Source organism: Pan troglodytes, chromosome 4 (genome assembly GCF_028858775.2).
Source record: "Pan troglodytes isolate AG18354 chromosome 4, NHGRI_mPanTro3-v2.0_pri, whole genome shotgun sequence".
NCBI classification, from domain to species: Eukaryota; Metazoa; Chordata; class Mammalia; order Primates; family Hominidae; genus Pan; species Pan troglodytes.
Genome location: NC_072402.2, coordinates 159,545,085 through 159,569,681, shown reverse-complemented (window position 1 = coordinate 159,569,681; position 24,597 = coordinate 159,545,085). Strand labels below are relative to the sequence as shown.

At 34.0% G+C, this 24,597-nt stretch overlaps 1 protein-coding gene across 4 annotated transcripts in view; it reads right to left on the bottom strand.

The window, feature by feature from the left end:
• GABRA1 (gamma-aminobutyric acid type A receptor subunit alpha1) overlaps positions 1-24,597 on the bottom strand; it is a 53,514-nt gene that overhangs the window by 22,888 nt on the left and 6,029 nt on the right. For all 4 annotated transcript variants that reach the window (XM_001144938.6, XM_009450083.3, XM_054684760.1 and 1 more), the window contains 4 exons: positions 22,885-22,997; positions 11,303-11,370; positions 3,757-3,977; positions 1,450-1,532 (listed from right to left, as the gene is read on the bottom strand). In XM_001144938.6, coding sequence (XP_001144938.1) covers positions 1,450-1,532; positions 3,757-3,977; positions 11,303-11,370; positions 22,885-22,997 — 485 coding nt within the window. The remainder of the gene's footprint in view (positions 1-1,449; positions 1,533-3,756; positions 3,978-11,302; positions 11,371-22,884; positions 22,998-24,597) is intronic.

Here is a 24,597-nt window from a genome sequence, read left to right as displayed (position 1 = left end):
CCTAAAGCAGAACAATTGCCTGAGCCCAGGGGGTCAAGCCTGCAGTGAGCCATGATTGTGCCACTGGACTCCAGCCATGGCAACAGAGCAAGACCTTGTCTCTTAAAAAAAAGTATACCAGTATATTAGGCATAAACCGATACTGTCCCAGGCAAACTATGGCGTATGATCTTCCTAACTGTAAGATTAGGTTGTGATTTAGATGAACTTATAAATATACAAATATTTAATATACTATCTGACATGCAAGTAACATGTAGCACATATTGTCATTATTACAAATGGATCTGTTATTCAGGAGAAAACATAATCGTTCATATTAAGGAATGTATATTAAATTGGGAAAAAAGCAGGGAGAAGGGAGTTATCACCAAATGCCTGTTTAACCTAGAGTTTTTGAAGCAGTTTATCTTCCAGTTTCAGTACAAAATGGGATTTATAAATAAAATTCTCTCTCCAGGACTGATGCTGCTAGGAGCCCGAAGGCCTTTTGCTATTTTCTTTACTTTCTGTCTTCCTACACTACCACTGTTATTTTTCTATGAATCATATCTTCACCAAAATAGTCATTTAGACTGCCTGTCCAGTGAGAACAGAAAATCGGTTAGGTAGTCCAGGAGTTGACTCAGTCCTTGTACATAACTCCCCTGCAGGAAACCAAGAATACATTATTCCCACTCACTCCATGCATGTAAACCAGTTGAAAGCAGAAGGGTAAAGAAAAGACCGGAGAACCTGACTCTCACAGTCATTTTTCTCTTGGCTGCTCCAAGGTGTTTCTGAATATTTTCAAACAGCTGAAACCCAGGAAGTTATTATGAAGGGCATTTATCCAGGATACTTTCAAGAGCACTAATATATATATATATATATATATATATATATATATATATATATATATATATATATATGAATGCCATGAGATACACACACATATCAGCTAATTTTCTAAGACTATGATTAGGGTATTTGTGTTTTTTGCAACATCAGTTTGGTGTAGGCTTCATTATTAAGAAACACTTACTGTCCTTTGCCATTTACCAACACTTTAATCTGGTAAACGAATTTAATTATTTTTAAGATCAAACAAGTGTCAGTAAAGATATAAAATAGACACAATGATCTCCATTAATTGAGAGGAAAATATTATCCATGAGGTAGAAGCATCCATACTTCACTTCTTTTTCTATAAATACAAATTCAGCATAAATAGAATTATTTCAATAACTAGTTTAATCCATGCTTTCTAGTTCAGTAGATAAAGAATAACCTCTCTCGAAGCAACATTAAAAAGTGAAGTCACAGAGCACTACTTATGGAAAGTCCATGTGGTATATTGCTGTTTAAATTTTCTTGATTCCCTTATCTATGCGTTTTTCTCACAGATATAGCTAGAGATCTCTTGCTTAATGACTTACAATCAAGAAAAGTCCATATAAATTTACTCACAACTTCCAAATTTTAGTGGGCAAGCATGGGCATCCATAGGGAAGTCCTCCAAATGCATCGGACATTCAGCTCTCACTGTCAGCCTTAAGGGAAACATAGAATACAAACAAGAGCCATATAGATTAGATACTTCTTGATAAGTACAAGTGGAATGTTATTAACTGTAGCAAATATATTAACAAAGAAGGCATAATTGCAGGGTTATGCTGAGCTGTTAATAATCAAATGATCTAAAAATACATATTTACAATAATGAGTGGATTCTATCCTTTTGTTTGTTTGCTTTAAGAAACAAGGCAACCCCTGATATTGTACAATGGGCAAGCCTTGTTAATATTTTCCAAAACGACCGTTAACTAATCCACTCAGCTATAGCAAATTGTTTGAGAATAACACTAGATGTAAGCAAATAAACACTTGCGTAAATACTACTTTATCCTTGCTTGAGAGGAAGACATGGATAGCATGGAAGAGAAGAGAATTTCTCCTGTTCTAAGTGCATCTCTCTCTGCTTCTTTCTCTAAAATAGCACCAAATGCATAAAAGAAGGTAGGAAAAGCTGAAGGGGGATGTGTCCTCAGGCTTTGTGAGATTAAGATTAATACAACATCTCCATATATGATCTCACTACTTGCAAACCATTTGGTTTTATTTACAAACCCACCATCTAATTGAAGCTAGGACTCTGCTGTGCTTCTCTCTAGTCCCTGGGATGTTCTGTGGATGTGAAATCTATTCTTGTTTTGTTTTGTTTTGTTTTGGATTGCTAAGAAAGAAGTTCACTGAAATATATTTGCTTTCAGTTTGTAGAATTATAAGGAAATTGATATTCATGTCCTTCATATGATTTTTAGCAAGCATATTTACCCATATTATTAAGTAGCTCAAGAAACGTAGTAAGATAGATTTATAGCCAATCATTAAATGATTAGAATACCAACTAAAGCAAATATACAAAGTATAAATTTATGATTAAATTGCATTCTTAAATTAAATTATTAAAGAAAGTAAAAACACATTAGCAAAGGAAAATTTTAGGAGATGAAAGATACAGATGAAGAACACTGTATACATCAGAAACCATTAATCAATAAACCACTTAGGATATTCAAGTCTCTCCTCAGAAAATTGCCATCTAAGAGGAATGAGTACTGGATTTAGGCTCAAAGCCAAGTGTATGGTGTTTCATCGGGGGGGGGAATATTTCAAATTTCAATTATGAATAGGTCCTGCTTAGATAATCTAGAAAGTTCTCAACACATGTGTCCATTGGTCCTCTATTTCTATCTTTTAGATTTTTTTAAGTCCTAATACATTTTAATTAGTTGGCTCAATATCCAAAGTGTCTCTTGAAGAATTTTTTCTTTTCTTTTCTTTTGGATGTTTGCATTTGAAAAGCTAGGCATTCTGGCAGCTTTCTCCAAAGGCAAAATATTACTGGACTTGCATACAATCCATAAATTGAGGATTTTGCCTTTATTACCTTTTTGTACCAAAGAAATAATTGAAAAATCTGAATTACTGTGTATTGACCAAATGTAAAAAACTCGTATCTAACAAGTCATCTGGGAATAAATTACTGCTGCTCTCAAGAATAAGTTCCAGACAATTCTTAATTTCTCATAAATGAGGAATACTTTTAAACATCTCTTTTTTTCTACATAAAATTCAAAATTTTATTTGATTCATGTTTCCTTCATTCAGTCATAAGGTATTCAACACTTAATAGATGCTAGGCTTTACAGCAATCTTAAAGAGAGGGAAATGTTTATAAAACAGAAATGTATACGTAGTCTTTAGTTTGAGCAAAATTAATAGTATCTATATTCTCGTCTAGCTATCAACGCCATTGTGAATTCAAATACTTCTTAAAATACCTATGTCTACATGAATCTGTGTTTTATGAATTTTGTAACTTTCCATATTTTTTGTTTTTTATTACTTCATTTTTAGTAGGAATGTTTTCAGATGTAGATCATTAGACGGCTTCTAGAAATTTAGGTCTTACTGGAATGAGGGAATATATGAGTTTTATAGTAGGGAGAGGAAGTTCCTTATATTGAATCCACCTAGCTACAGAAAATGATTTAAGAATAAAACTAGATGTAAGCAAATAAACATTTGCATAAATAATACTTCATCCTTGACTGAGGGAATTAGAACAGGTTGGAGAGATTTTTAAGATTGTTAAGGTTGAAAAACAAGGAAGCAAATATTCCACCATGGCTCATCAGCCTGATGATTGCCTACAAGTGGAAGGGAATGAAGTACAGAAACATTCATGAATGGCAGTGCAGCCATCCTTACCTCATGGTGTACAGCAAGGTGCCATCCTCTGTGATCCGCAGGAGTTTGTTGGGCATGGTCATGTTGTGGGCCACTGACTTCTTTCCATTGTGGAAAAATGTGTCCGGAGTCCAGATTTTACTTGCCATTAGGTTATTTAACCGGAGGACTGTCATGGGTCCTTTAAATTTTAACCTTTCATCCTTCCAGCTTTGACGGAAAAATACATCTATTGTATATTCCTAGGTAATTTTGGAAAATGACGAAGAGTTCACTGTGCTGTATTTTGCAATGCAAATATCTAACACAGACAGTGCATAATTTTTGCAACTTTGGAAGTATAATGTTAGCTAGGTGATGTTTTTAGAAGTAAACGTGTGATAGCATGTACATGTTGATGTCAGGAGAATCACTGGTTGGTGTAATGATTTTTAAAAAAAAATATCTAAAATGCCTGACATATTTTTTTGGTCAGAAAAATTTTTCCAATTATCTGCTCAGATATGTAAAAGGAAAGTAACACCCCACCTCCACCCTATCACAGCAGCACTAGAAGAAATAGAATATATCACAATTTTAAAACAAACTCATGTTAGAGGGTATTATGCACAGAAAAAAAATGTTTAAATTAGACAATTCCAGCCACAAAGATAAAGCCTAGTGTTTTGGGGGCCCTCTCATTGTCTCTGAAAACCTCATGCCCACACCCAAGTAAATTGTGATTCCAATATGGATGTAAAAATTCCATCTTTTTTTGGCGAAATAAACATTTTTTTCACAGATAATGTATATAGACTTTCAATTATCCTACACATTAAAGAAGATTATGAAAACAAAGAAACTGCTTCTACTGGTAATTTGAATCCTTTTCAAAAGGAAAAAGAACAAAAATAAGAATGCAGAGTGTGTCGGTGTGTGTGAGTATGTGTTTGTGATTGGACATGTGTATAAGCCACATGAGAAATGTTTGAAGCTCATCATCATTCACAGCCAGGGAATCTATTTATTTGAATAAACACAGCATTCCTTATGGCAATACCCAGAGACAAACATCTGCTAATCTGAAAACAAGCAATGTGACTTACCAGCTCCTAAAATTGAAAAGGGTAATATCCATCTTTCTTGCAGTACTTGCCACACTGGCACTAAATTTGGAGCTCAATGGTTTGAAATAGAGATTACCACATTCTCCGTTAATCTAAGTATACTCCAAACCAGAAAGAGAACTAACTTGAAAACATCATACTACATTTTCCTAATCCTTTAAGCCCTTTTACATCACAAGGCAGTTGTGTTTTTTAAATGTTAAACATATCGTCATTAGGAACTACAAAATAAAATGTATGTGCTTAGGAGTTTTGTGTACGAACTTAACTACATGTCTCCTTCCAAGGGCTTAAGCAATACTGGGTGAAGGCTGAATGAAGGTGTGTTCTCTGGCACATGTTTGGCATTACTGAGCCCTTACAGATCAAGTAACTAACAATTATTATTAAATGTATTATAATGCACCAGATATAGTACTAATTGCTTACTGAGATAGAAACAAGGAAGTGTAATCCTGTGACAGACTGTCTTTGTACACAAGACAAGTTACCTCGTTTCCTGGTTAGGATTTTGTGTCTGGAAGTGTCAGATGAAAGGCACTGTGATAAATACATGAAGGGAATTTACTCACCAACAAATATCTCTTAAGCACCTAATAAATTCAGCAAAGGAGGGACTGTTTAGGCTTGGGCACTGTAAGAAAAACTCATGAAGGTGTACGATGGGCATAGAATAGTATTTTCCATGGGAAGGGAGACTGTGGATGATATCAGCAAGTGATACAATGTGCCAATGCCTGTCAGGAAAACTGGGTGGATGGATCTACCTCAGGATGTGCAGGTTTTCCTCTCTGGATGACAGACAAGTTTGTGAGGTAGGGATATAATATATGACGAAATTTTCTGTTACTCAGGACTTAGCCATATAAGCTCTAGTTTCTGTCCAACTGAATGACTTTAGATTGGTCAACAGCAGAAGGAATGAATGGCCACCTGCAAATCAAAGTTCCAAGGATGCTGAAGGTGACCACGTTCCCATGAATCGAGCCTTTGGTTCATTTTATTTGCTTGCTCCAAAGAGGTTTTATGAAAATAAAATAAATGTTAAGTATAAACTAAACTGAAACTAGATGTATTACCAAATCTTTGACAAGATGTATCCCAAAGGCAATAATTTCAAAAAATTATGTCAAGACTTGCCAACATCCTGATGTTCACATGTTTATTGTGTTTGTCACCAGCTTTATTTGTGCTAATGACAGACGATGGAATCCCCAAATTCATTTAGGACATTCTTCCTTCAAATACTGTACCAGTCACACACACACACACACACACACACACACACACACACAGAGCAACACTCGCTGGGTAATCTTCATTTCCATTTTCTGCACTGTTAGAAGTTGAAATACAAAATGAAATAAAAGCAGTTGATGAAAATTAGTTTCTGCCTAACCAACAGTGTAAATATTTGGTCTCCCATTTCTGAGAACTCTCCCTGTGTGATTGTTGTGGTAGCAGCAGGTAGTTCCCAGAAGCTAGTCCTATAAGATGACCTTGCCCCATGGGCACAGTTCATTAGACCAAGAGTGGGCTTCTGGATGAAGATTGGCCAGAGCCCCTTCTTTTTCTGTTTTTTCTTTCTTTCTCTTTCTTTCTTTCTTTCTTTCTTTCTTTCTTTCTTTCTTTCTTTCTTTCTTTCTTTTCTTTCTTTCTTTTTTTCTTTTTCCTTTTTTTTTTTTTTTTTTTCTGAAGGAGTTTCACTCTTTGTTGCCCAGGCTGGACTGCAATAACATGGTCATAGCTCACTGCAACCTCCACCTCCTGAGTCAAGCTATTCTCCTGGCTCAGTCTCAGCCTCCCGAGTAGCTGGGATTTACAGGCATGCGCCACCAGGCCTGGCTAATTTTGTATTTTTAGTAGAGATGGGGTTTCGCCATGTTGGTCAGGCTGGTCTTGAACTCCTGACCTCAGGTGATCCGCCCGCCTGGGCCTCCCAAAGTGCTGGGATTATAGGAGTGAGCCACTGTGCCTGGCCAAAGCCCCTTCTTAAGGAAGCTAGAAAACGAGAGAGGCGAGCAGCAGAACTATAGCATAATGACTATGGATGTAAGTTCTGAACCTACCTGCTGAGTGGCCTTAGGTAATTATTTTACTCTTGCTAAGTCCCCAGTTTCTTAATCTATAAAGTGGGATAATTCACCCTGCAATCGTGAGAAGTGAGTTGATACTTGTGAGAATATCTTTTAAGAGTGCCTAGAACATAGGAAGCTGTTAGTAAAAGTTAGAAATTATTATCTGTCTCCCATTTTATTATTTTATCAACACAAATTTATATTAGGTTTTTATGTAGCTGGTCATGAAAATGTGTTTCTCTTTAGAAGGACTGTAGGAAAGGAAATCTAAGGAAAGTAAGAAGGTGGCCGAAACCAAGTTAACTAAAAACAAAATGCAAAAGAGGGGACTCCGTGGAAGAGAGGTTGGACAAAGGTAAACCTCTCCTAAATAATTTGCTCAAGTTTCCAGGCTCCAGCCCCCACCACTCAAGTGAAAAGTATGAGTTGCTCTGTTCAATAGTGTAGGTCCCTGGAGAATGTGAGTCTTAGTCTGAAGATCTGGGACAAAACATCCACTATGTTCCTAAATAAATATTGTATTGAAGTGTTCCTGCCTGTGCCATTTATTACCATCTGTGTGTATTTTGACTTAATACATTTTAAGCACTATGGAAAACAAGGCTCTGTGATTGTACTGCCTGGATATTTCTGTCAGAACGTAGTGCCCTGGGAATGTTCTGTTTGATTGCCAATTAATGGTTTTTAAAATAAAGTTAGAGAATTGTCCTAATTTTGTTTGCTATTCCAGATGAAGTCAGATGCCTTGGGAGCTATGGAGTCTCTAGGGCTAAATAACCTAGGTTCAAGTTGCTACACTTAGCTAGCAGGTCACTTTCCTTCTCCAGGAAATGTAGACAAGAATAATACTTAGCTAAAAGGTTTGCACGAGGATTAGATGAAATATCTAGAAAGCATTTAGCATGGTGCCTAATGTGTTGTAAGCATTCAATAGCATTAAATCTTGTTATGTTATTAATATAGATTAATGTATTAGTTCTCACTTTAAAAACTACAAAATTTTCCCATTTTGAAAAATAGCTTTGTCTTTCTGCCTTCTAATTTTGATTGCTTCTAAATCATGCTGCTTCTTCTTGTACACAATTCTCCTATAATGTAATTTAAATGATTAATCTTCTAAAGCAAGATGGTCAGGTACAATTTCTACCAGCTACTAGCAAACCAGTGGAAGACCTATGGCTAATCTGATTCTTTGACAGAGCAATTGAAACATTGTCTTGTTCAGAGGTTTTAGGCAATAGGGAATATTGTTGGTTGGACACGCTGTTCCTTTTTCCTGATATTTGACCAAATGTAAAATATAAAATGTAGATTATAATCACAGGTTTGAAGGTGTATCAAAAAGCCTATTCTAAGATTTAAAAACTCCAACATTGGTTTATGGAATCACAATTAATCTGAAGCAATAACTCAAAGGCATGCCACCTATTTTTTAAGAAAAGAGAAAAGCTTTTGATCTCCTGTGGCTTCAGTTGGGCATTGTCCTTTAACAACTCCTATTGGACATTGACTCTGTGATGCACCATGCCTGGTGCCAGAGACTGAGATAGAATGGCCATTAAGCAAATTTTACATTATTATAAGTAGTAAGATGAGTATTGCCATCAGTGTGTGATGTTTTTGAATGTTGCATGCCCTCTCTTGATGTTTTCATCAATGAGAAAAAGGAAATTTCTGTATGCTCCCAATTCCCCAATTCTTCTACTGGGGAAAAAAGAAGGAAGGAAGGGGATTTAATCTGATAGGTTAATTTGGAAAAAGATGTCAATTTTACCTATTTCAGTCCTTTTCTCTTGTCTTTTCCATTTGGCTGCTGGCTGCCTATAAGAGTGAAAAATTCCCCTGTGCTCTTCCATGCTGGAGGTTTAACATGCATAATGTACACCCCAGCAAAGGAAAGTCAACACTGCCTATGACTGGGTGGGTTAATCTGGTTGATTCTGGTGCCTAATCTCTGCAAATCTACTTGTCTACAGATATAAGTCACATTCTGTAATATCATCATTATTAGCAATATATATGACATTTTAATTCCCCATGCCTTCTACTCTATTGTCTTATATTTCAAAGTTTCAGAACACAGATAAGAAAGAGGGCATAACTTATTAGGTCCCACAAGACCTCATTTTTTTTAATATTATAGGCTCCTAAACCTATCACCAAGAAAAGAGTAATTTAACATTTACTCTAAAATAACAATGAACTAATACTGTGAAAGATGTGAAACACATGTGCCTTTACATGTTTGGCAACAATTTAAGAAAATAAGATATTTATTTATAAATAAGAGAAATAAGTTTACAAAGCAGTGCTATATATGTGGCCGAAAGCTAAAAGGTATTTTATAGTCAATACATGTGATTAGAATACAAAAACGGAAAGTCAATTTTTTATTGGACTAATAAAAATGATTTCATAAAGCGTTTGGGTCTTGATTTGGGCCTCTGTGGAAGTATTTGATTTAGATGGGTAGAGTAGAAGAAATTTCCATGAGGTCTGCATGGCATGATAAGGAGCTCAGAGGTAAAAATAATAATAGCTATCATTTATTGAGCACTATTGATAGACACTTTATTTGCACATCTCATTTAAAACTTATAAAAATGTTGCAGGAATAGGCAACTATAATAATATATACATTTGAAAGACTTTGAGCCTTAGAAGCTTAAGCAATTTGTTCAAGGTCATGCTGCTGCTGATGGTGAGATTTGGATTCAACCAGCTTGAATCCCAGAGCCAGCCCTGCTAACCCCCACGCTGTACTGCCTTGCAGAAAGCAGGACTAAAAAAAATAGTTAATATTGGGAACAAGTGACAGAGAGTGGCAAAATCATTTATGGGAATACAGGCAGAACAGTTTTTATTTGACCTTAAACATGACTGGGACCTAATAAGCATTCTTAACTATAAAAGTACCATGAGAGAATAGTGTGGGAAGACTGAGTTCCAACATGAGAGAATCATGAGTCCTCAGAGAGTTGTCAATTTAGTAAAACACATTGTATCACATGTTATTTCAATAAAGTGGTCTACAGACTGACCATAATTACAAAATAAATCATAAGATGCATACATTCACAAGTATGATTGACTTTCATATTATATTTCTTGCATATTAGTAATGGCTAAAATTTGTTAAGTGGCATTATTAATCCCACCTTATACATGAAGAAACTGATCCGGAGAGATATTAAGTAACTTCCCTAAGGATATACCCTTCTATGTGAAGTAGCTGGCATTATAAACCAGGCCATCTGGTTCAGAAATCTGCATTCTTAGTTACCACTCTGTTACCTCTTATATACTCCACATATTTTTCTTTGTCCAGTTGGCATATTTCAAAACTTGTCTTAAAATCTAAAATATCTGATTATCCTCTTGGCCAGAATTTCCCAATGTTCACTTCACAGAATATTAGTTCTACAGAATATAAACAGGGGTCAAATGACAAAAAAGGTCTTGGGCAAATACAATTGTGAAAACACCAGATAAAATATAGTTTTGTTTGTTTTACCTCAGAACTTGTCAGGGCTTTTACTCTGCAATTCATAGTTTCTGTAAGTTTTATTCTGACCCTCTGTGAGCTATTTTGAAATCAAAATACTTTTACAGTAAGCTGGTGCTAACATGAGGCATTTCAAAAATAGTATTCAATTAATGTATCTTTGAAATATTCATAATGGTATGTTTCCATGACCACTTTATGATGTTTTGCTTATATAGAACCTTGGCTGTTATTAGTTCAGGAATATTATATAATTTCTGTAGAGCTCTATAACTACCATCAGACAGAAGAGAAATTCATGTTAATTTATTTGAACTAGAAAAAAAGAGCGGGTATAGATTCATTGTATTTCCACTCTGGATAATACTTTAATGAATGCTTTTTGCAATGAAGCAGAATGTTTCCTAGTGGTGTGTTTTAAGTATTTTTGTCTAATTCTGGCCAACTTTTACACTCATTTCCTTTTAGTTTTTAGTAGCCAAAAATAATTTAGAAATCATAATGTTTATGGCCATTCTATAACAGTTCTGGTTGCCTGAAAACAGCATCCTTGAATCAACATGGCCTGCTAACTAAAATGAAACATAACTCATACTGTATGGCTTGCGGGGTATTAACCAAGGCAAACCAATCATTTAAAATATTTTTTAAAAAAAGATGACTGCAGTGGTTGAAAATCATGGAAATAGGTCTGATCTGGAATGCAAATGAGTATTTTTCTATTTTATAAATATTATATTACATATTACACACAGAAAGACACAAAAGTATAGCCAAGACTTTTCAGGTTGCTCCCTAAAAACTTAGTTTATATTTTTCTTTGAAAAGTTAAATTTTAAAAATTCTTCAAGAAAAGCAAAGATAAAGTGTCCACTTACCATATCATGGTCTGAAACGGGTCCGAAACTGGTGACGAAGATATCAGTCTTCACTTCGGTTACACGCTCTGTTGAAGCAGGAAATTGGGCTAGTGAGTGTCTACCAACCGTCCTTATTAGATCTCACCACCACATACTGACACCCAAATGGGAAATTGATTGTCTTTGATTAGCTATTTCTAAAATTGGTCCACTGTGTAGTCCTGATAATTTACTGCTTACACATAAAATTTCACAGTTAATATTTTCTATGGAGAATGAAGCCTAAATATGCCACTTTGGGAGGCAGACTTTATGGAAAACTCAGCTGCTGCCTAATGAATTCTTCAAGAGTGGACATACTTGCCTAAATGATACTCAACTGCTTCACATTGTAATGAAAACACATTAGCATGTTGGTATAGCTTAAGCTTAAGTATTTTTACATGGCTAGACAGATCCTCCAGGTATTTAGGCTCCTCTTGGGAAATATATAGTGTACTTTAGCAAGCGTTATTAACTCTTTAAGAACTCAAGAGTATGTTTTATAAATGTTTGCTTTCTTGCACTAAATCATAACTGAGTTATCCAATTATTCCCTGGGGAAAATATGACATCCTATATAAGTCTCTTCAATTTTCAGGATGAGAAGAACATATTATGGCACAGAAAAAGTTCACTTAATATATTCTGTTTCACATTCCATGTGATTTTATTCTATTGTTCTCTGATAGCACATATATCAACCAATAAAGCATATTAATTATAGTGCTATGACAACTGAACACAGACATTTCCAGAGAAATACCGCCATTCTCCAAGAAATAGAAAAACAATGTTTTCAGAAAAGGAACAATTTGTTGAGGGGTGAAAACGAAAAATATGACTTTATAATTTTCGTCTCTAGCCCTGAAAAATGCAGTCCAGTATCTCTAACAGTTCATTTACTTTTTTATTTTTTTAAATTTATTTTTATTTTATTTTATTTACTTTTTAAATTATTTTTAATTTATATTTTTCCCGGGGAATAATTTGGATAACTCAGTTATGATTTAGTGCAAGAAAACAAACATTTATAAAACGTACTCTTGAGTCCTTAAAGAGTTAATAAGTCTTGCTAAAGTACACTATATATTTCCCAAGAGTATCTTAAACACCTGGAGGATCTTTCTAGCCATGTACAAATATTTATATGCCAGGGTATTTGTATCTCTGGCATATAACATAAAAAAGGTGATTCACCTTTTATAAATTCCTTTGAATTTATAAAATGATGATTTCCTTTAGAAATCAAGAGCTGGCCCTTTTCCCTTAGCACTTTACTTGTGAAGAGTTAAGACTGTCAGTATAAATTTATCCCTAGAAGGTCATGTTATACCCTACACATAATGTGTAAGTCAGCTAAAAAAATAATTTTGAATCAGAGATGTTCCCTTCAATAACAATACAATATTTTTGGAGGGATAGCTTTGGGAGATACACCTAATGCTAGATGATGAGTTAGTGGGTGCAGCGCACCAGCGTGGCACATGTATACATATGTAACTAACCTGCACAATGTGCACATGTACCCTAAAACTTAAAATATAATAATAAAAGAAAAAAAATTAATTTACTTCAAACTGCTTAAATGAGCCCCTTGATGTAGGAATTATCTGCAGTTTACCCTTTTAAAAGTTCAAAATGAGAACATAGCTTATGACAATGAAAATAAACCCCTCCTTATACTTTCCTCTCTAATATATCTCCTTTGCCACATACCCAAGAAATTCTTTCATTTGATTTGTCATCAGCTCTTGGCAAGTGTCTAGTGGCGGGGCAGCAAGGGGGGAAGTTTATGTGGCTGAAAAACTCTGCTAATTTTCTAACACTGTTGAAAACATTAACATCCTAAGGTCTCTGCGAAATCATGTCTTAAATAAATATGGTCAACCTTGTTTACCCATGTTTCCCCAAATTATTTGGGGCTGCTACTCTAAGATATTTCAAAAGCTGTAGGGTACGCTTGAGGCGTATATAACAATATAATACATTGTGTTGTTAGAAAGAAAAAGCTTCAAAATATAAGTTTAAAAAACTCAGAAAGACATGAAAACAAGTAAAATTTCCTTTCCTGGAATGCCACCATCCACATAAATCCACTCATATGGTTTGGATATTTGTCCCCACCCAAATCTCATGTGGACCTTTAATTCTCAATTTTGGAGCTGGGGCCTGGTGGGAAGTGTTTGGATTTTGGGGGTGGATCCCCATGAATGGCTTGGGCCATCTCCTTGGTGATAATTGAGCTCTCTATCTCTGAGTTCACCTGAGATCTGGTCATTTAAAAGTGTGTGGCTCTCTCACTTCTGCTTTTGCCATGTGATACATCTGCTCCCCTTTCACCTTCCACCATGATTGGAACTTCCTGAGGCCCTCATCAAAAGCCAAGCAGATGCCAGTGTCATGCTTTTACAGCCTGCAGAATACTGAGCCAATAAATCCTGTTTTCTTTATAAATTACCCGTCTCAGTTATTTCTCTATAGCAATTCAAGAATAGTCTAACACATCCACTTTCTATTCAAATATAAACTTAATCATTTTCCTCAAACCACATCCTCACTTTTACATATACACACTGTATATGTGTGTGTGTATATATATATATATATATATATATATATATATATATACACACACACACACAAACACTATATTACATCCCCTAACTCCCAGACAACAAGTCATCTGTTTTTCCTGGGAATTTTCTACAATATTGATATCTTGCTGGTAAGTTTTGAAATAACATATGTTTTGAAGCGATAATTCAAAAAGATGAGATTAGTACTGGAGGCAAAAATAAGAAAAGCAGAGTAGTAAAATAAGTAGTAAGCACAATAGATTAAGCATCTAAACACTCAGATTTAAACTGATTTTTCTTGAGAACAAGCTATGTGATTTTAGGTGCAATACTTTAATCTCTCTGAGTCTCTATTCTTACATTTTGGATGAAGAAATAATACCTGCTCAAATGACTACATAGCATTGGAGTGATGTTCAAATAACACTGTGGTGCCAAAACACTTTGAGAGGCATCTATTGAGTACATTAATTTAGTAATAAAAGTTTATTAAACATTTTCTATGTGCCACTTAGGCACTCTTCTAGGTAACAGTAATACAATGATGAGTAAAACTGTAAATGCTTCTGTTCCTCTGTAGCAAACCACATACTTATTTTAGGAAAAACGTATTTTAGGTCGATTAGGGGATGGATAGAGATGTGAGTACCTACAGAGTTATGCAAAAACACATATATACACATTCTGCTAATTAAATTCAGATTATAAATGCTCTGAAAAAATGTCATTTGAAGAGATAAAACTTGAAATGAGACTTTAAAGATGGGAAAAATTTAGTAAGATCCAGGGAAATACATTAAGGAGAGGAAAAAAATTAAGAAAAGAAGGAGGCAAAGGATCTGAGGTGAAAATAAATGTGTTAAATGTGTTATGTTTAAGAAACAGAAAGTGCAGTATATCTGGATCCTGGTGATGCTGAAGATCATGGCACAAGATGACAATCTAGAGGTAGGTGGGACCATATCTGAAGAGCCCTGTGCATTTCAGCTAGCAGTTGACCTTTATTTTGATGCAATAGGAAGCCTTTGGGTAATGAAATGAAATGATGTAACTTGCAGTCTAAGAAGATAGCTGATGCTGTGTGAATAGTGAAATGCAAGAGTGACTGTAATAAAAAAAATGGAGGAGGGAATGAATAAGAAAGAATTGTAGGTGGTATTTTGTTAGTAATGCTATCACAACCATTTATTTAATATGATATTGGCCATATTTTCCCTGGAAATCCTGTCTGCTGAGGAACTCAGAGTAATACAGTTCCATGGGTTCATAACTGATGATGGAGGTCTATTGCCTTATTTAAGCTGTTTTGTGTCTATTGATTCACAGAGGTAGGCACCACATGGAGACTAAATGGACTAATATTAGTCATTATAATAAAATGTATCTGAAAACCCTACTTTAAAATGGTCCTGTTTGGAAACTGAAAATATCCTGGGCTCCTACATAAACATCAATGTATACTCCTGGATAAAGCAATGTTCCAGATCCCTGCTGACCTGATTGATTGGAGCAACATTTTTGTCCCCTGTCCTTCATCTCCATTCAATTAATACCTCAGAAAAACTGGAAACTATCCCCTAGATGATATGTAGAGCTACTTAATTTTGGCTGTATTCAGCTACTAAGTCTAGATATGGGGGTAGACACCCAAGTTTCAAGGCATTTGACCAGTCCCTGATTCTTCAGTGTTTTGGGATTCCAAGAACTCAGATGATACAAGCATGTCCTAGGAAGAAAGGTTGATATTATTTCAGGAGCTATTTATCTTATTTCCACTGATAAATTACCTCCATATGCTGTAATATGAGCAGTTTCTATGGACATAGGGCCAATCTTTAGAAAAAAATGTATATTTTGCTGTTGGAGCAATGGGTTTCTTTTGGTCAGTAGAAGTCTTTTTAAAATTTTTATAATTTTTAATTGTTGTGAGAACATAGTAGGTGTATGCATTTACGGAATACCTGAGATGTTTGGATACAAGCATGCAGTGAGTAATCAGTATAAGTCTTGATCAAAACTGTACAAACTGTCATAACTCTCAGGCACCCTATTTCACATTCACAGGGTAGCATTTTAGTTATACAAGAATAATACTATTAACAATCTTATGGAAATATGCCAATACTTAGGGCCTTGCTTTCTCTTAAGTTTTCCAAAAATGGCATTCTGTGACATATAGCAAATGAGATTCTCATCTCAGGAACACTACATTATTTTTCAAGTACAGAATTCTGATCCTGCCAGAAAAAAAAAGCAATGATCTATAGAAAACATTTTGTTAAAATCCCACATTGCATCTGGAATCAACACGGGAATTGAAACTATATAAAAAGGTCAAGAGTAGCTGCACAAAAAATAGCTGTTTACTAATACTGTGCATCTTATAACTTGGACATAGTTGCAGTGGTTACTTTTTTGTAAATGTTTCATTTTTAATTTTTTGTGGATACCTAATAGGTGTATATATCTATGTGGTACATGAGATGTTTTGATACAAGCATGCAATGCATCACAATCACATCATAGAAAACAGGGTATCCATCACCTCAAGCATTTATTCTTCATGTTAAAAACAATCAAATTATACTCTTTTAGTTATTTTAAAATGTCCAGTTACATTGCTATTGATTATAGTCACCCTGTTGTGCTATTAAATACTAGGTCTTAGTCATTTTTCCTACTTTTTTGTACTTTCTTTTGTACCCATTAACCATCCCCACCTCCCTCCCCCCATTACCCTACCCTGCCTGATAACCATCCTTCTACTCTCTGTCTCCATGGGTTTAATTTCTCTGATTTTTAATTTCCACTAATAAGTGAGAACATGTGACATGGATGCAACTGGAGGTGATTATGCTGAGTGAAATAAGGTGGGCACAGAAAGACAAACATGGCAGTAGTTTCATTTTATCTCAGGAAAATATTGGCACTGATCAGGTAGATGGTTTATATACCACAGAAAAGATGAAAGTAGCAAGTTGTCTAAACACGCTAGAACATTCCTTTGGGTAGCTCGGTTAAATTCATCAGACAATGTGGCTTCATGAGCTGATGGTAGACCTCGGAGAGTAAATGTTAAAACGTATTCTCTGTTCATTTTAACAATTCTTCTTGGGGTTTTGGTAACTACCTTCTCTCTATAATTTGTTGAATTATGAAATGTCTAGGTACAGTATTTCTGTGGAAAGGTATTGCATTTTGCCAAATACCTTTGCCAAATACTTTTGCCAAAGTCTGAGCATCTGCTCCATACCTTGCATTAAAAGCCACAGAGAAAACGACAGCAAATTCAAAAGGAAGGTTTCCAGAGTAGAATTTCAAAACGTAATACTAAAGGCTATTCTCTGGTAAAGTAAACACAACGAAAACAACAACAAGAGATTGGATAAACCTAACCATCTTTTAATTTTATTTGGAAATTGTCAGTAATTTAGATTATTTTATCTAATGCTATCACTTTGTGACAGAAATTATTTTGTCCTATTTTTTGAAATTTTGTTTTCTTAATATAAATACAAAATAGATATTTTGACATTAGTTGAACATGAACAAAATGTTTCTCTCTGATCTCAATGTTACAAGGGATATTAAAAAAACAAAAGATCACATGAATATCAGGTATCTTATCATCCCGGGACAGCTCAAAGTTGAATTTTAAAAGAATTAAACTGTGCTGCTTTCCCTATCCTCGAGTCACCTAAATTTTACAAAGTTGCACAAAAAATACTTTGATCTTTTTAGAGCACTCTTAGTTTTCCATTTTTTCTTACTTTTACATAAAGAAATGGAACCCAAGACCCAAGCCAATTCCCTAAGAAGCCAACAGCATCTTGCCAACTGCAGGGAATTTCCAACCCAGCTGCCTTGCATTGGGAGTTGGGAATTCTTACATCTTAAAGCTGAGATCTCTTGCAACAACTAGGCTAAAGGTTAGTCTTAAAGGTTTTATATTGGCATAAATAATTCGAGATTAGGAAAAAATATGATGGTAAGGAGAAAGTCTGCTTTGAGGCATAAATGATTTGTAAAATAATATGTTACTGTTAAAATACATTCAGAGACAGCTCCAGTTACTAACGCTCTTCTAATTGACGCTGTCAAAGAAACTCTATAAATGAAAACAAAACAAAACCCCCAAAACCAAAAAAATCCAAATCTACAACATTTACAGAAAAAAGAAAATGTTAACTAAATATCTGTTAAATGTGTAGCAGGGATAAAGGTAGGCCATTCTCTACCTACAATCTTACTTCTCTATCATCTGCCTCTCCACTCTTCTCTCAGGGTTTGTCGTTTTAGGAATACACAATCATCTCTGTTTCCTTTGCTGTCTTTATCTATGTGGTTTGAGGACAAAACTTTTGAGGGGCATTTATCATCCAAGTTAGTATACACTGATATTAAGTTGAAGACTGATTCAGATATTATAACAATATTTCCAGGAACTACCATTAACAGGGAGAGAGAGGATGAAAAGGTCTTTCTTCTGAAATTCAAAATGTCACTCAAGACCTCATTCCTTCAGCTATAGCATGTTTGTGTTCTAGTTAAAGAAGTATCTGCCCTAATTTGTTTTCCAAGAAGTGAAATGAATGTGTTTATAGAATAATACATCTTTGTAAGTTAGATGTGTGAAAATGAGCATATGTACAGAAGAACAAAAAACCCTTAGCTTGGTGGCATCACCTCTTAGTGATAAACTGTACATCATTGTGGCTCACCTGGGATTTTGGCTTATTGTAAATAAAGTGTAGCCTGTATATATGGTGGGGCAAAAGGGAGGAGAAACATATCACTGGAAGAGTATTAAGTATCCATAAAAGGCTGATTATCTTCCTTCAAAATTCAGCTTCAAATCTCTGTTTATGGATTATTTTTGTCTTATGCCCAAAGTGCAGGGGAAGCCAATATGAAAGTGACTGAAATTTCACGCAGATGGGTGCAGTACAGCAGGAGCATTATTTAATTTTTTAGGAAGCTGGAGAACATCCAGGCTTCCTTCGTTTATTATAATACGGGCAAAGAGGAGAAAACTTGGGAAAATGAATTTCCTGGGAAAATTTTGGTTTCGTCCTGATTTAAAACTAAAAGAGCCATATAAACTGATCAAGGGACACTTGAGTCTCCCCAGTCTCATGAGATTAATTCCTCTCATTTTTCATTTCCTCTGTGTTGCTCCCTTCGCTTCCTCAATTCCTCTCCCTCCCCTCTGTTCTCTCTTTATTTTCTATCCTCTTTTGCTTTCCTTTTTTTTAACTTTTTTCTTTCACATCTTCCCATTTTTTCTGACTTTTATCCTTTCTGCCTCATTTTATTCTTCTACACTGACCATGCTTTAGGTGAGAGTTCTTTCAAATACATTGCTCAGCTTCTAGTTGTAAGAAAGTAGCAGCCCCCAACACCTTGCCACCAAATAAAGCGATTATGGACAAGAATGAATTCAGTAATTACTGATAATTTTTATTTGTATTTTCTGGATACTGATTATTTTAACCCAAGTCTATTTAAAAGTGTCTTCATTGACATTGCACTTAAATTATGAACATAGCTATCTTATTTTTCTCTTTACAATCCCAAATAGACCATATTAAATTTTTAGAATTCCACGTATTCTAATCCTTTGTAGCTCTCCTACCTTTAAAAATCCCTTCCTGGAGATACCTCTTTATTAGTCATCCTTTTATTTGCAGTTCTGCATGGTTGCTCTTATCCCTGAAAAGGCAGTCTTTTAAAATAGTTTTACAGTATTTGCAAACTGATTCCTATCATCTAGATTAACCAAGTTATATATTTTGTTTTCTAATTATTGAATCCAAGGTACATATAAACTAAGAACAGTGCTATACCTTCTGATGCAGTGTGTGTTTCTAAAAAACAGGTCATGATGGATTTGCAAATACAGGAGTTTCTTGTATTAGTCTCAAGTCTCAGCTTATCACATTTTTCTATTTCCTGAGGACATTCAGAAGCAAAAATCCCCATTTTTTGCATAATGTTGTTACTTTTATATAAAAAAAGACTTTTGTCATAATAAAGAAGACAGTGGGCACCTTTATGTTGCAAGAGGAAATCATCCTAGCTGTGATCATAAAATTACTAAGGGAAAACTTTTACTCCCTTAGAAGCTAATGATAATCTCACGTATTTCCTTTACATAGTCTTTTCATCTGGAGGCAAATGGCTCCTATAAAAAAAAGTAAAAAGGGAGTGTCTGTTTTGCAATTGGGATCTACTGGGATGCATGTCATACTTAAAGTACCAAAAATTCATGGTAGATGAATAAAATTAAGTACTTCAAATCTGCAAAAATAAAAAAAAAGCCACAATAATGTCAACTTAATAGCAGCCAGCTATCATGGTATTATCACATTTCTCTAAGTCTATGGCTGGTTATGTTTTTCAAGATGTCTTAAAACTGTACTTAGTATTTTAAACTATAGTTCTCTAATGACAGATACCTTCTCAAAATGTACTTTAAAATGTTGATGACTCTGTAGATATAAGTAATAAACATGTGCCATTTTATTCCTTAAGGATTAAAAAAATTCCAAAAAAAGAATATTTAAAAAAAAGTTTAATCAGTATCAAAGTTTTTTCATAAATCTCAAATCCATCACATTTAAGTGTACTAAATTCCAATAGGATGTTTAGAATAAAAATAGAGAAAATATTTGAGCTACTTTTTTGTTTGTTTTAATTTCTATCATGCCCTCAAAAGTCATTGTTACCAGGAATCAGAAATATCAGAAAAACCATCTTTAGTAAAGATAAAAGCACATCCACTGTTAATTTTCTCAAGTCCTGGAATTATTGTAGCATATTAGGCTCATTTCACTAAAAGGAAGATAGCTTGTCTATACTTGGACAACTACTATTTCTGCTCTTTAAATACATATCTATTTTTGTTATTTTCTGGGATTAACTGGATGATAAAAGTAGATTCTACAAAAATAGCAGTGTGGCAGTATGAATTAATGTAGTTATTCCTGTAAGCAAATCTACCAGTATCACCAGTATTGAAAATTAGCTTTTCAATGTACTCTCAGTCTAATCTTTATATCTCCAAGGTCTATGGCTCTCCAGGGTCTAGGAGTGCATATGAGAATTAGTTAAAATAATTTCACCTAAAATTTATTTGATGAATGGGTTAAAGTATACGTTTATTAAAGAGTTGTTCTATGCAATTAAAAGGAAATGAATTAAAAGGAAATGAACAGTCACAGCTTGCTACGTGTACTCTGAACAATAATATAACCACATGGCTAATATTTTAACAGTTTGTGTGTAAAATTATTTAATAAATTGAAGATGATGCACAAATCTGTCAAATAATACTCATATTTACATGCCAAAATATTAAATAGAATTTTCTAAACTAGGATGAAGAGAAATTTTTTAAATATGTTGTAAAATTCTGCTGACTTTTTAGGGAATGAGATCATAGGGTAGGGAGGAGATTAGGTAAAGTAATCAGGTACATTACAACCAGTATTTTCAAAAGTCTTGCTATGTAAAATTTATATCACTAGCCTGGCTATTTCTTCTTTTCATACATTCCTCATCTAGCTAGTTTTGTAATTTATCGCAAATTTTATAAATAAAAAAAATTTGAAGCCAATTGAGATGTTTAAATATACACAAGCAGTATTTTAACATATCATATACAAAATTAGGCTCCCCATTTTGTGACCACTCTATTTTGACTTAAAGAATTTTTTCTAAAAACTTCAATATAAACTTGGTGAAGTCTAAACCTGGGGAAATTTGTATAGTATGTCCTAAAATGAATGTTTGAAATTGATTAGAAAGGACACCTGGTAAGACCTTTGACATATATTTGGGTTGTGTCTTTGCCAAGGCAGTTTCCCTTAAACCTCTGAGACACTAATGACATTTGGCAGCTTCAAAATAGACCCATAATACACATCCATGTCATTATACTGTGAAAAATATTTATTTAAAAGTAACTGTAAATCCATGCAACCATTTAGTTGAAAAATCATTGTTTGAATTTGTAAGCTTTTTATTCTTTGCTTATCTGTGCTGTCTAAATGAAGAAAAAGTGGCTTTCTTAATATTGCCATTTAATCACTATTTAAATATTGCTATTAAATAGCTACTACAAATGCTTTAGGAAAGGTTCAGTATCAGCTATAGTTGGGAATCATGGATTCTAACCTTGGTTTTCTGTGTGACTTTGAAAGAAAATTTATTTCCTTGCTTCACTTGTTTTACTCTGAGATCAATATTTTGATTTGGCTTCATCAGTCTTTGTTTAACCAAATAAGATAGCTTGATTATCTTATTCAAGTGTTATTCAAATGTGTGCAATTCCTAGAACTATTTACTCTTATTGTTATATATATTATGTTATTAAGTGCTGTCTTCTTCCTAAGCAGAAATGTATCAATATAACCGAGTAATTGATATACCAAGTAAAATAAAATTGTATTACAGAAAATTAGGGTATAAGTTCAAATGCACAGTTAAACCACAACACTACCATCTATCTCATTCCCCTATTATCCTAGAGGTGGTGGCAATTTAACACATAATAGTGGATCAATATGAAATATTCCAAAATAAATGTTTGAACCAATAGAATCAAAGATATCCTGTTGGAATTAAATGCAGACATAGCAGTACCAGGTGAGATAGCTGCAGTCATTGTGCTGGAAGATAGAATATTATCCCAGTTTTTACCTATATGATAAAATCGTTACACAGAAAGTACTGTGCTTATCATATAAATGTAGCATCTGCTTCGTGTCATTATTAGAAGTTTGTGTCTGCCTTTTACTACGTATGGATATGAAACTACAGAGTAACTTGAATTAACATAGAGTGATGTATTAAAAATAGATTTGTCATTAAATTACATGTCACCATTTTTATTATTTGACCATTTAGAGGTAAATTAAGGCTGTGATAGTAAAGATCTCATATTATTCTCTAAAACAAAAATACAATAATGCAATCTACCTCCCAATCCTGGTCTCAGGCGATTGTCATAACCATCTAGGAGTCTGTCCAAAATCCTGGTGAAGACAGTGGTATTGTCTTTAAGTTCATCTTGTAATGATGGCTGTCCATAGCTGAAAAAAAACATAAAGAGAAGCAATAGCTAAATTATACATTTCTACTAAAACCTCTTTCCAAATAAATCCTTTCTCAGTTTTTCTACTTTGGTTTCTACTGAACCTTAACTTGAAAATTATTTTTTCACAAGGTAAAAAAGAATGTTATTTTTAAACTCTGGGCATTTAATTATATTTTTAATTTTCAGTTTTTAAATGTGAAAGGAAAATTGTAAGAAATGACTTCTGTCTGTTTACTTTTTGAATTCTCATCATGTTTATTACGTTGCAATGCACGTCTTCTCTGAGCAAGCAAGAATGCTAATGCACATAAAAAAAAATAGAGAAAACAAACCTAGGAAAGTTCTTTCCAAATTAAAAAGAGTTACCAAAACAACTGATTTTCTTTTTTATTTAACATGCAGCAAAAGCCTAAGTTTTTACCTACCAACATCCTTTCCTTCATTCACTTCATATAGGTCTGTGTTTTGGTGGGATTTTCTTGATGTTCTTTTAAGAGATTTAGGTAAAACATTTCTTAGGACAATTATATTTTTACGTCAGTGTGCAAATTTCCATTCCTCTTAAGATTCATGACCCAATGATTAAAATTTGTCTGTTCAAACATCTAATTAATTTTTATTATTTCTAGTCTCAGATGTAAAAAGAACCTTTAGAAAGATCAAGTTCAATAATCTTAATTTGTGGTTGACTAAGCTGCAGCACAGTTTTAGTGTTTTGTTTAAGAAGGCACACCTATTTGTGAGCAAACCTTGACCTAGAACCTAGCTTTCTTCAAATTCTAGTCTGAAACTTTATTTTCTTCTTCTATATTGGGATAATTATTTATATTTAAACGTTGCTAGTTGGAGATGTAGCTTGTATCCCTTACCATTATTAGTCTTTGTGTTTCGACCACATAGTGACCTCAGTTCAAAAATTGTGTATTTCCTACATCAATCACATTGCTATCTATGCTCCTTGAATCATATTTTATGTGATGATTAGCATGACAACTCCAAAATCCTTTGAGAGAATTGTTTTCTATCTTAGGATGGATCACATTTACTGATATATTTCAATCATAGTTCTGACCTTGAGTACAAAAGCAAAATGAATATAGGGTGTAAACTAAGAAACTGCCACAAATATATCACTTTTGTATTTTCTACTTAATATGCTTTGGGCTTCATTCCTGTGTGTTGATGTTACTGATAAATATAAGAAAAATAGTAACATTTGAAACCAGAATTCACTTATTTGACAGCAGCAAGATATATGATCAAAAAATCATTTCAAAAACAAACACTGTTTTGCAGGTAATTAATTTCGTATCGGCAAAATGCAATGGCTATTATTCTGATAAAGTTTTAATTTGATAAAGTTACTAAAACTAAAGGCTATCCATAATATTGGATATATGTAATGTGTCTCTTTGAAACAATTTTTCATTCTCCTAATTTCAACATTGATGCCATGCAGATTGAGGGCTTACTCTCTTTTGGCAAAATTAAACATCCTGCTGTTTTTTTAAATCAAATTTTCAACAAGCTAAGTGTCTTCCAGTATGTCTCATTGGCAGAAGACAACAGTAAGGCAAAAATAGTTTTGTGAATGC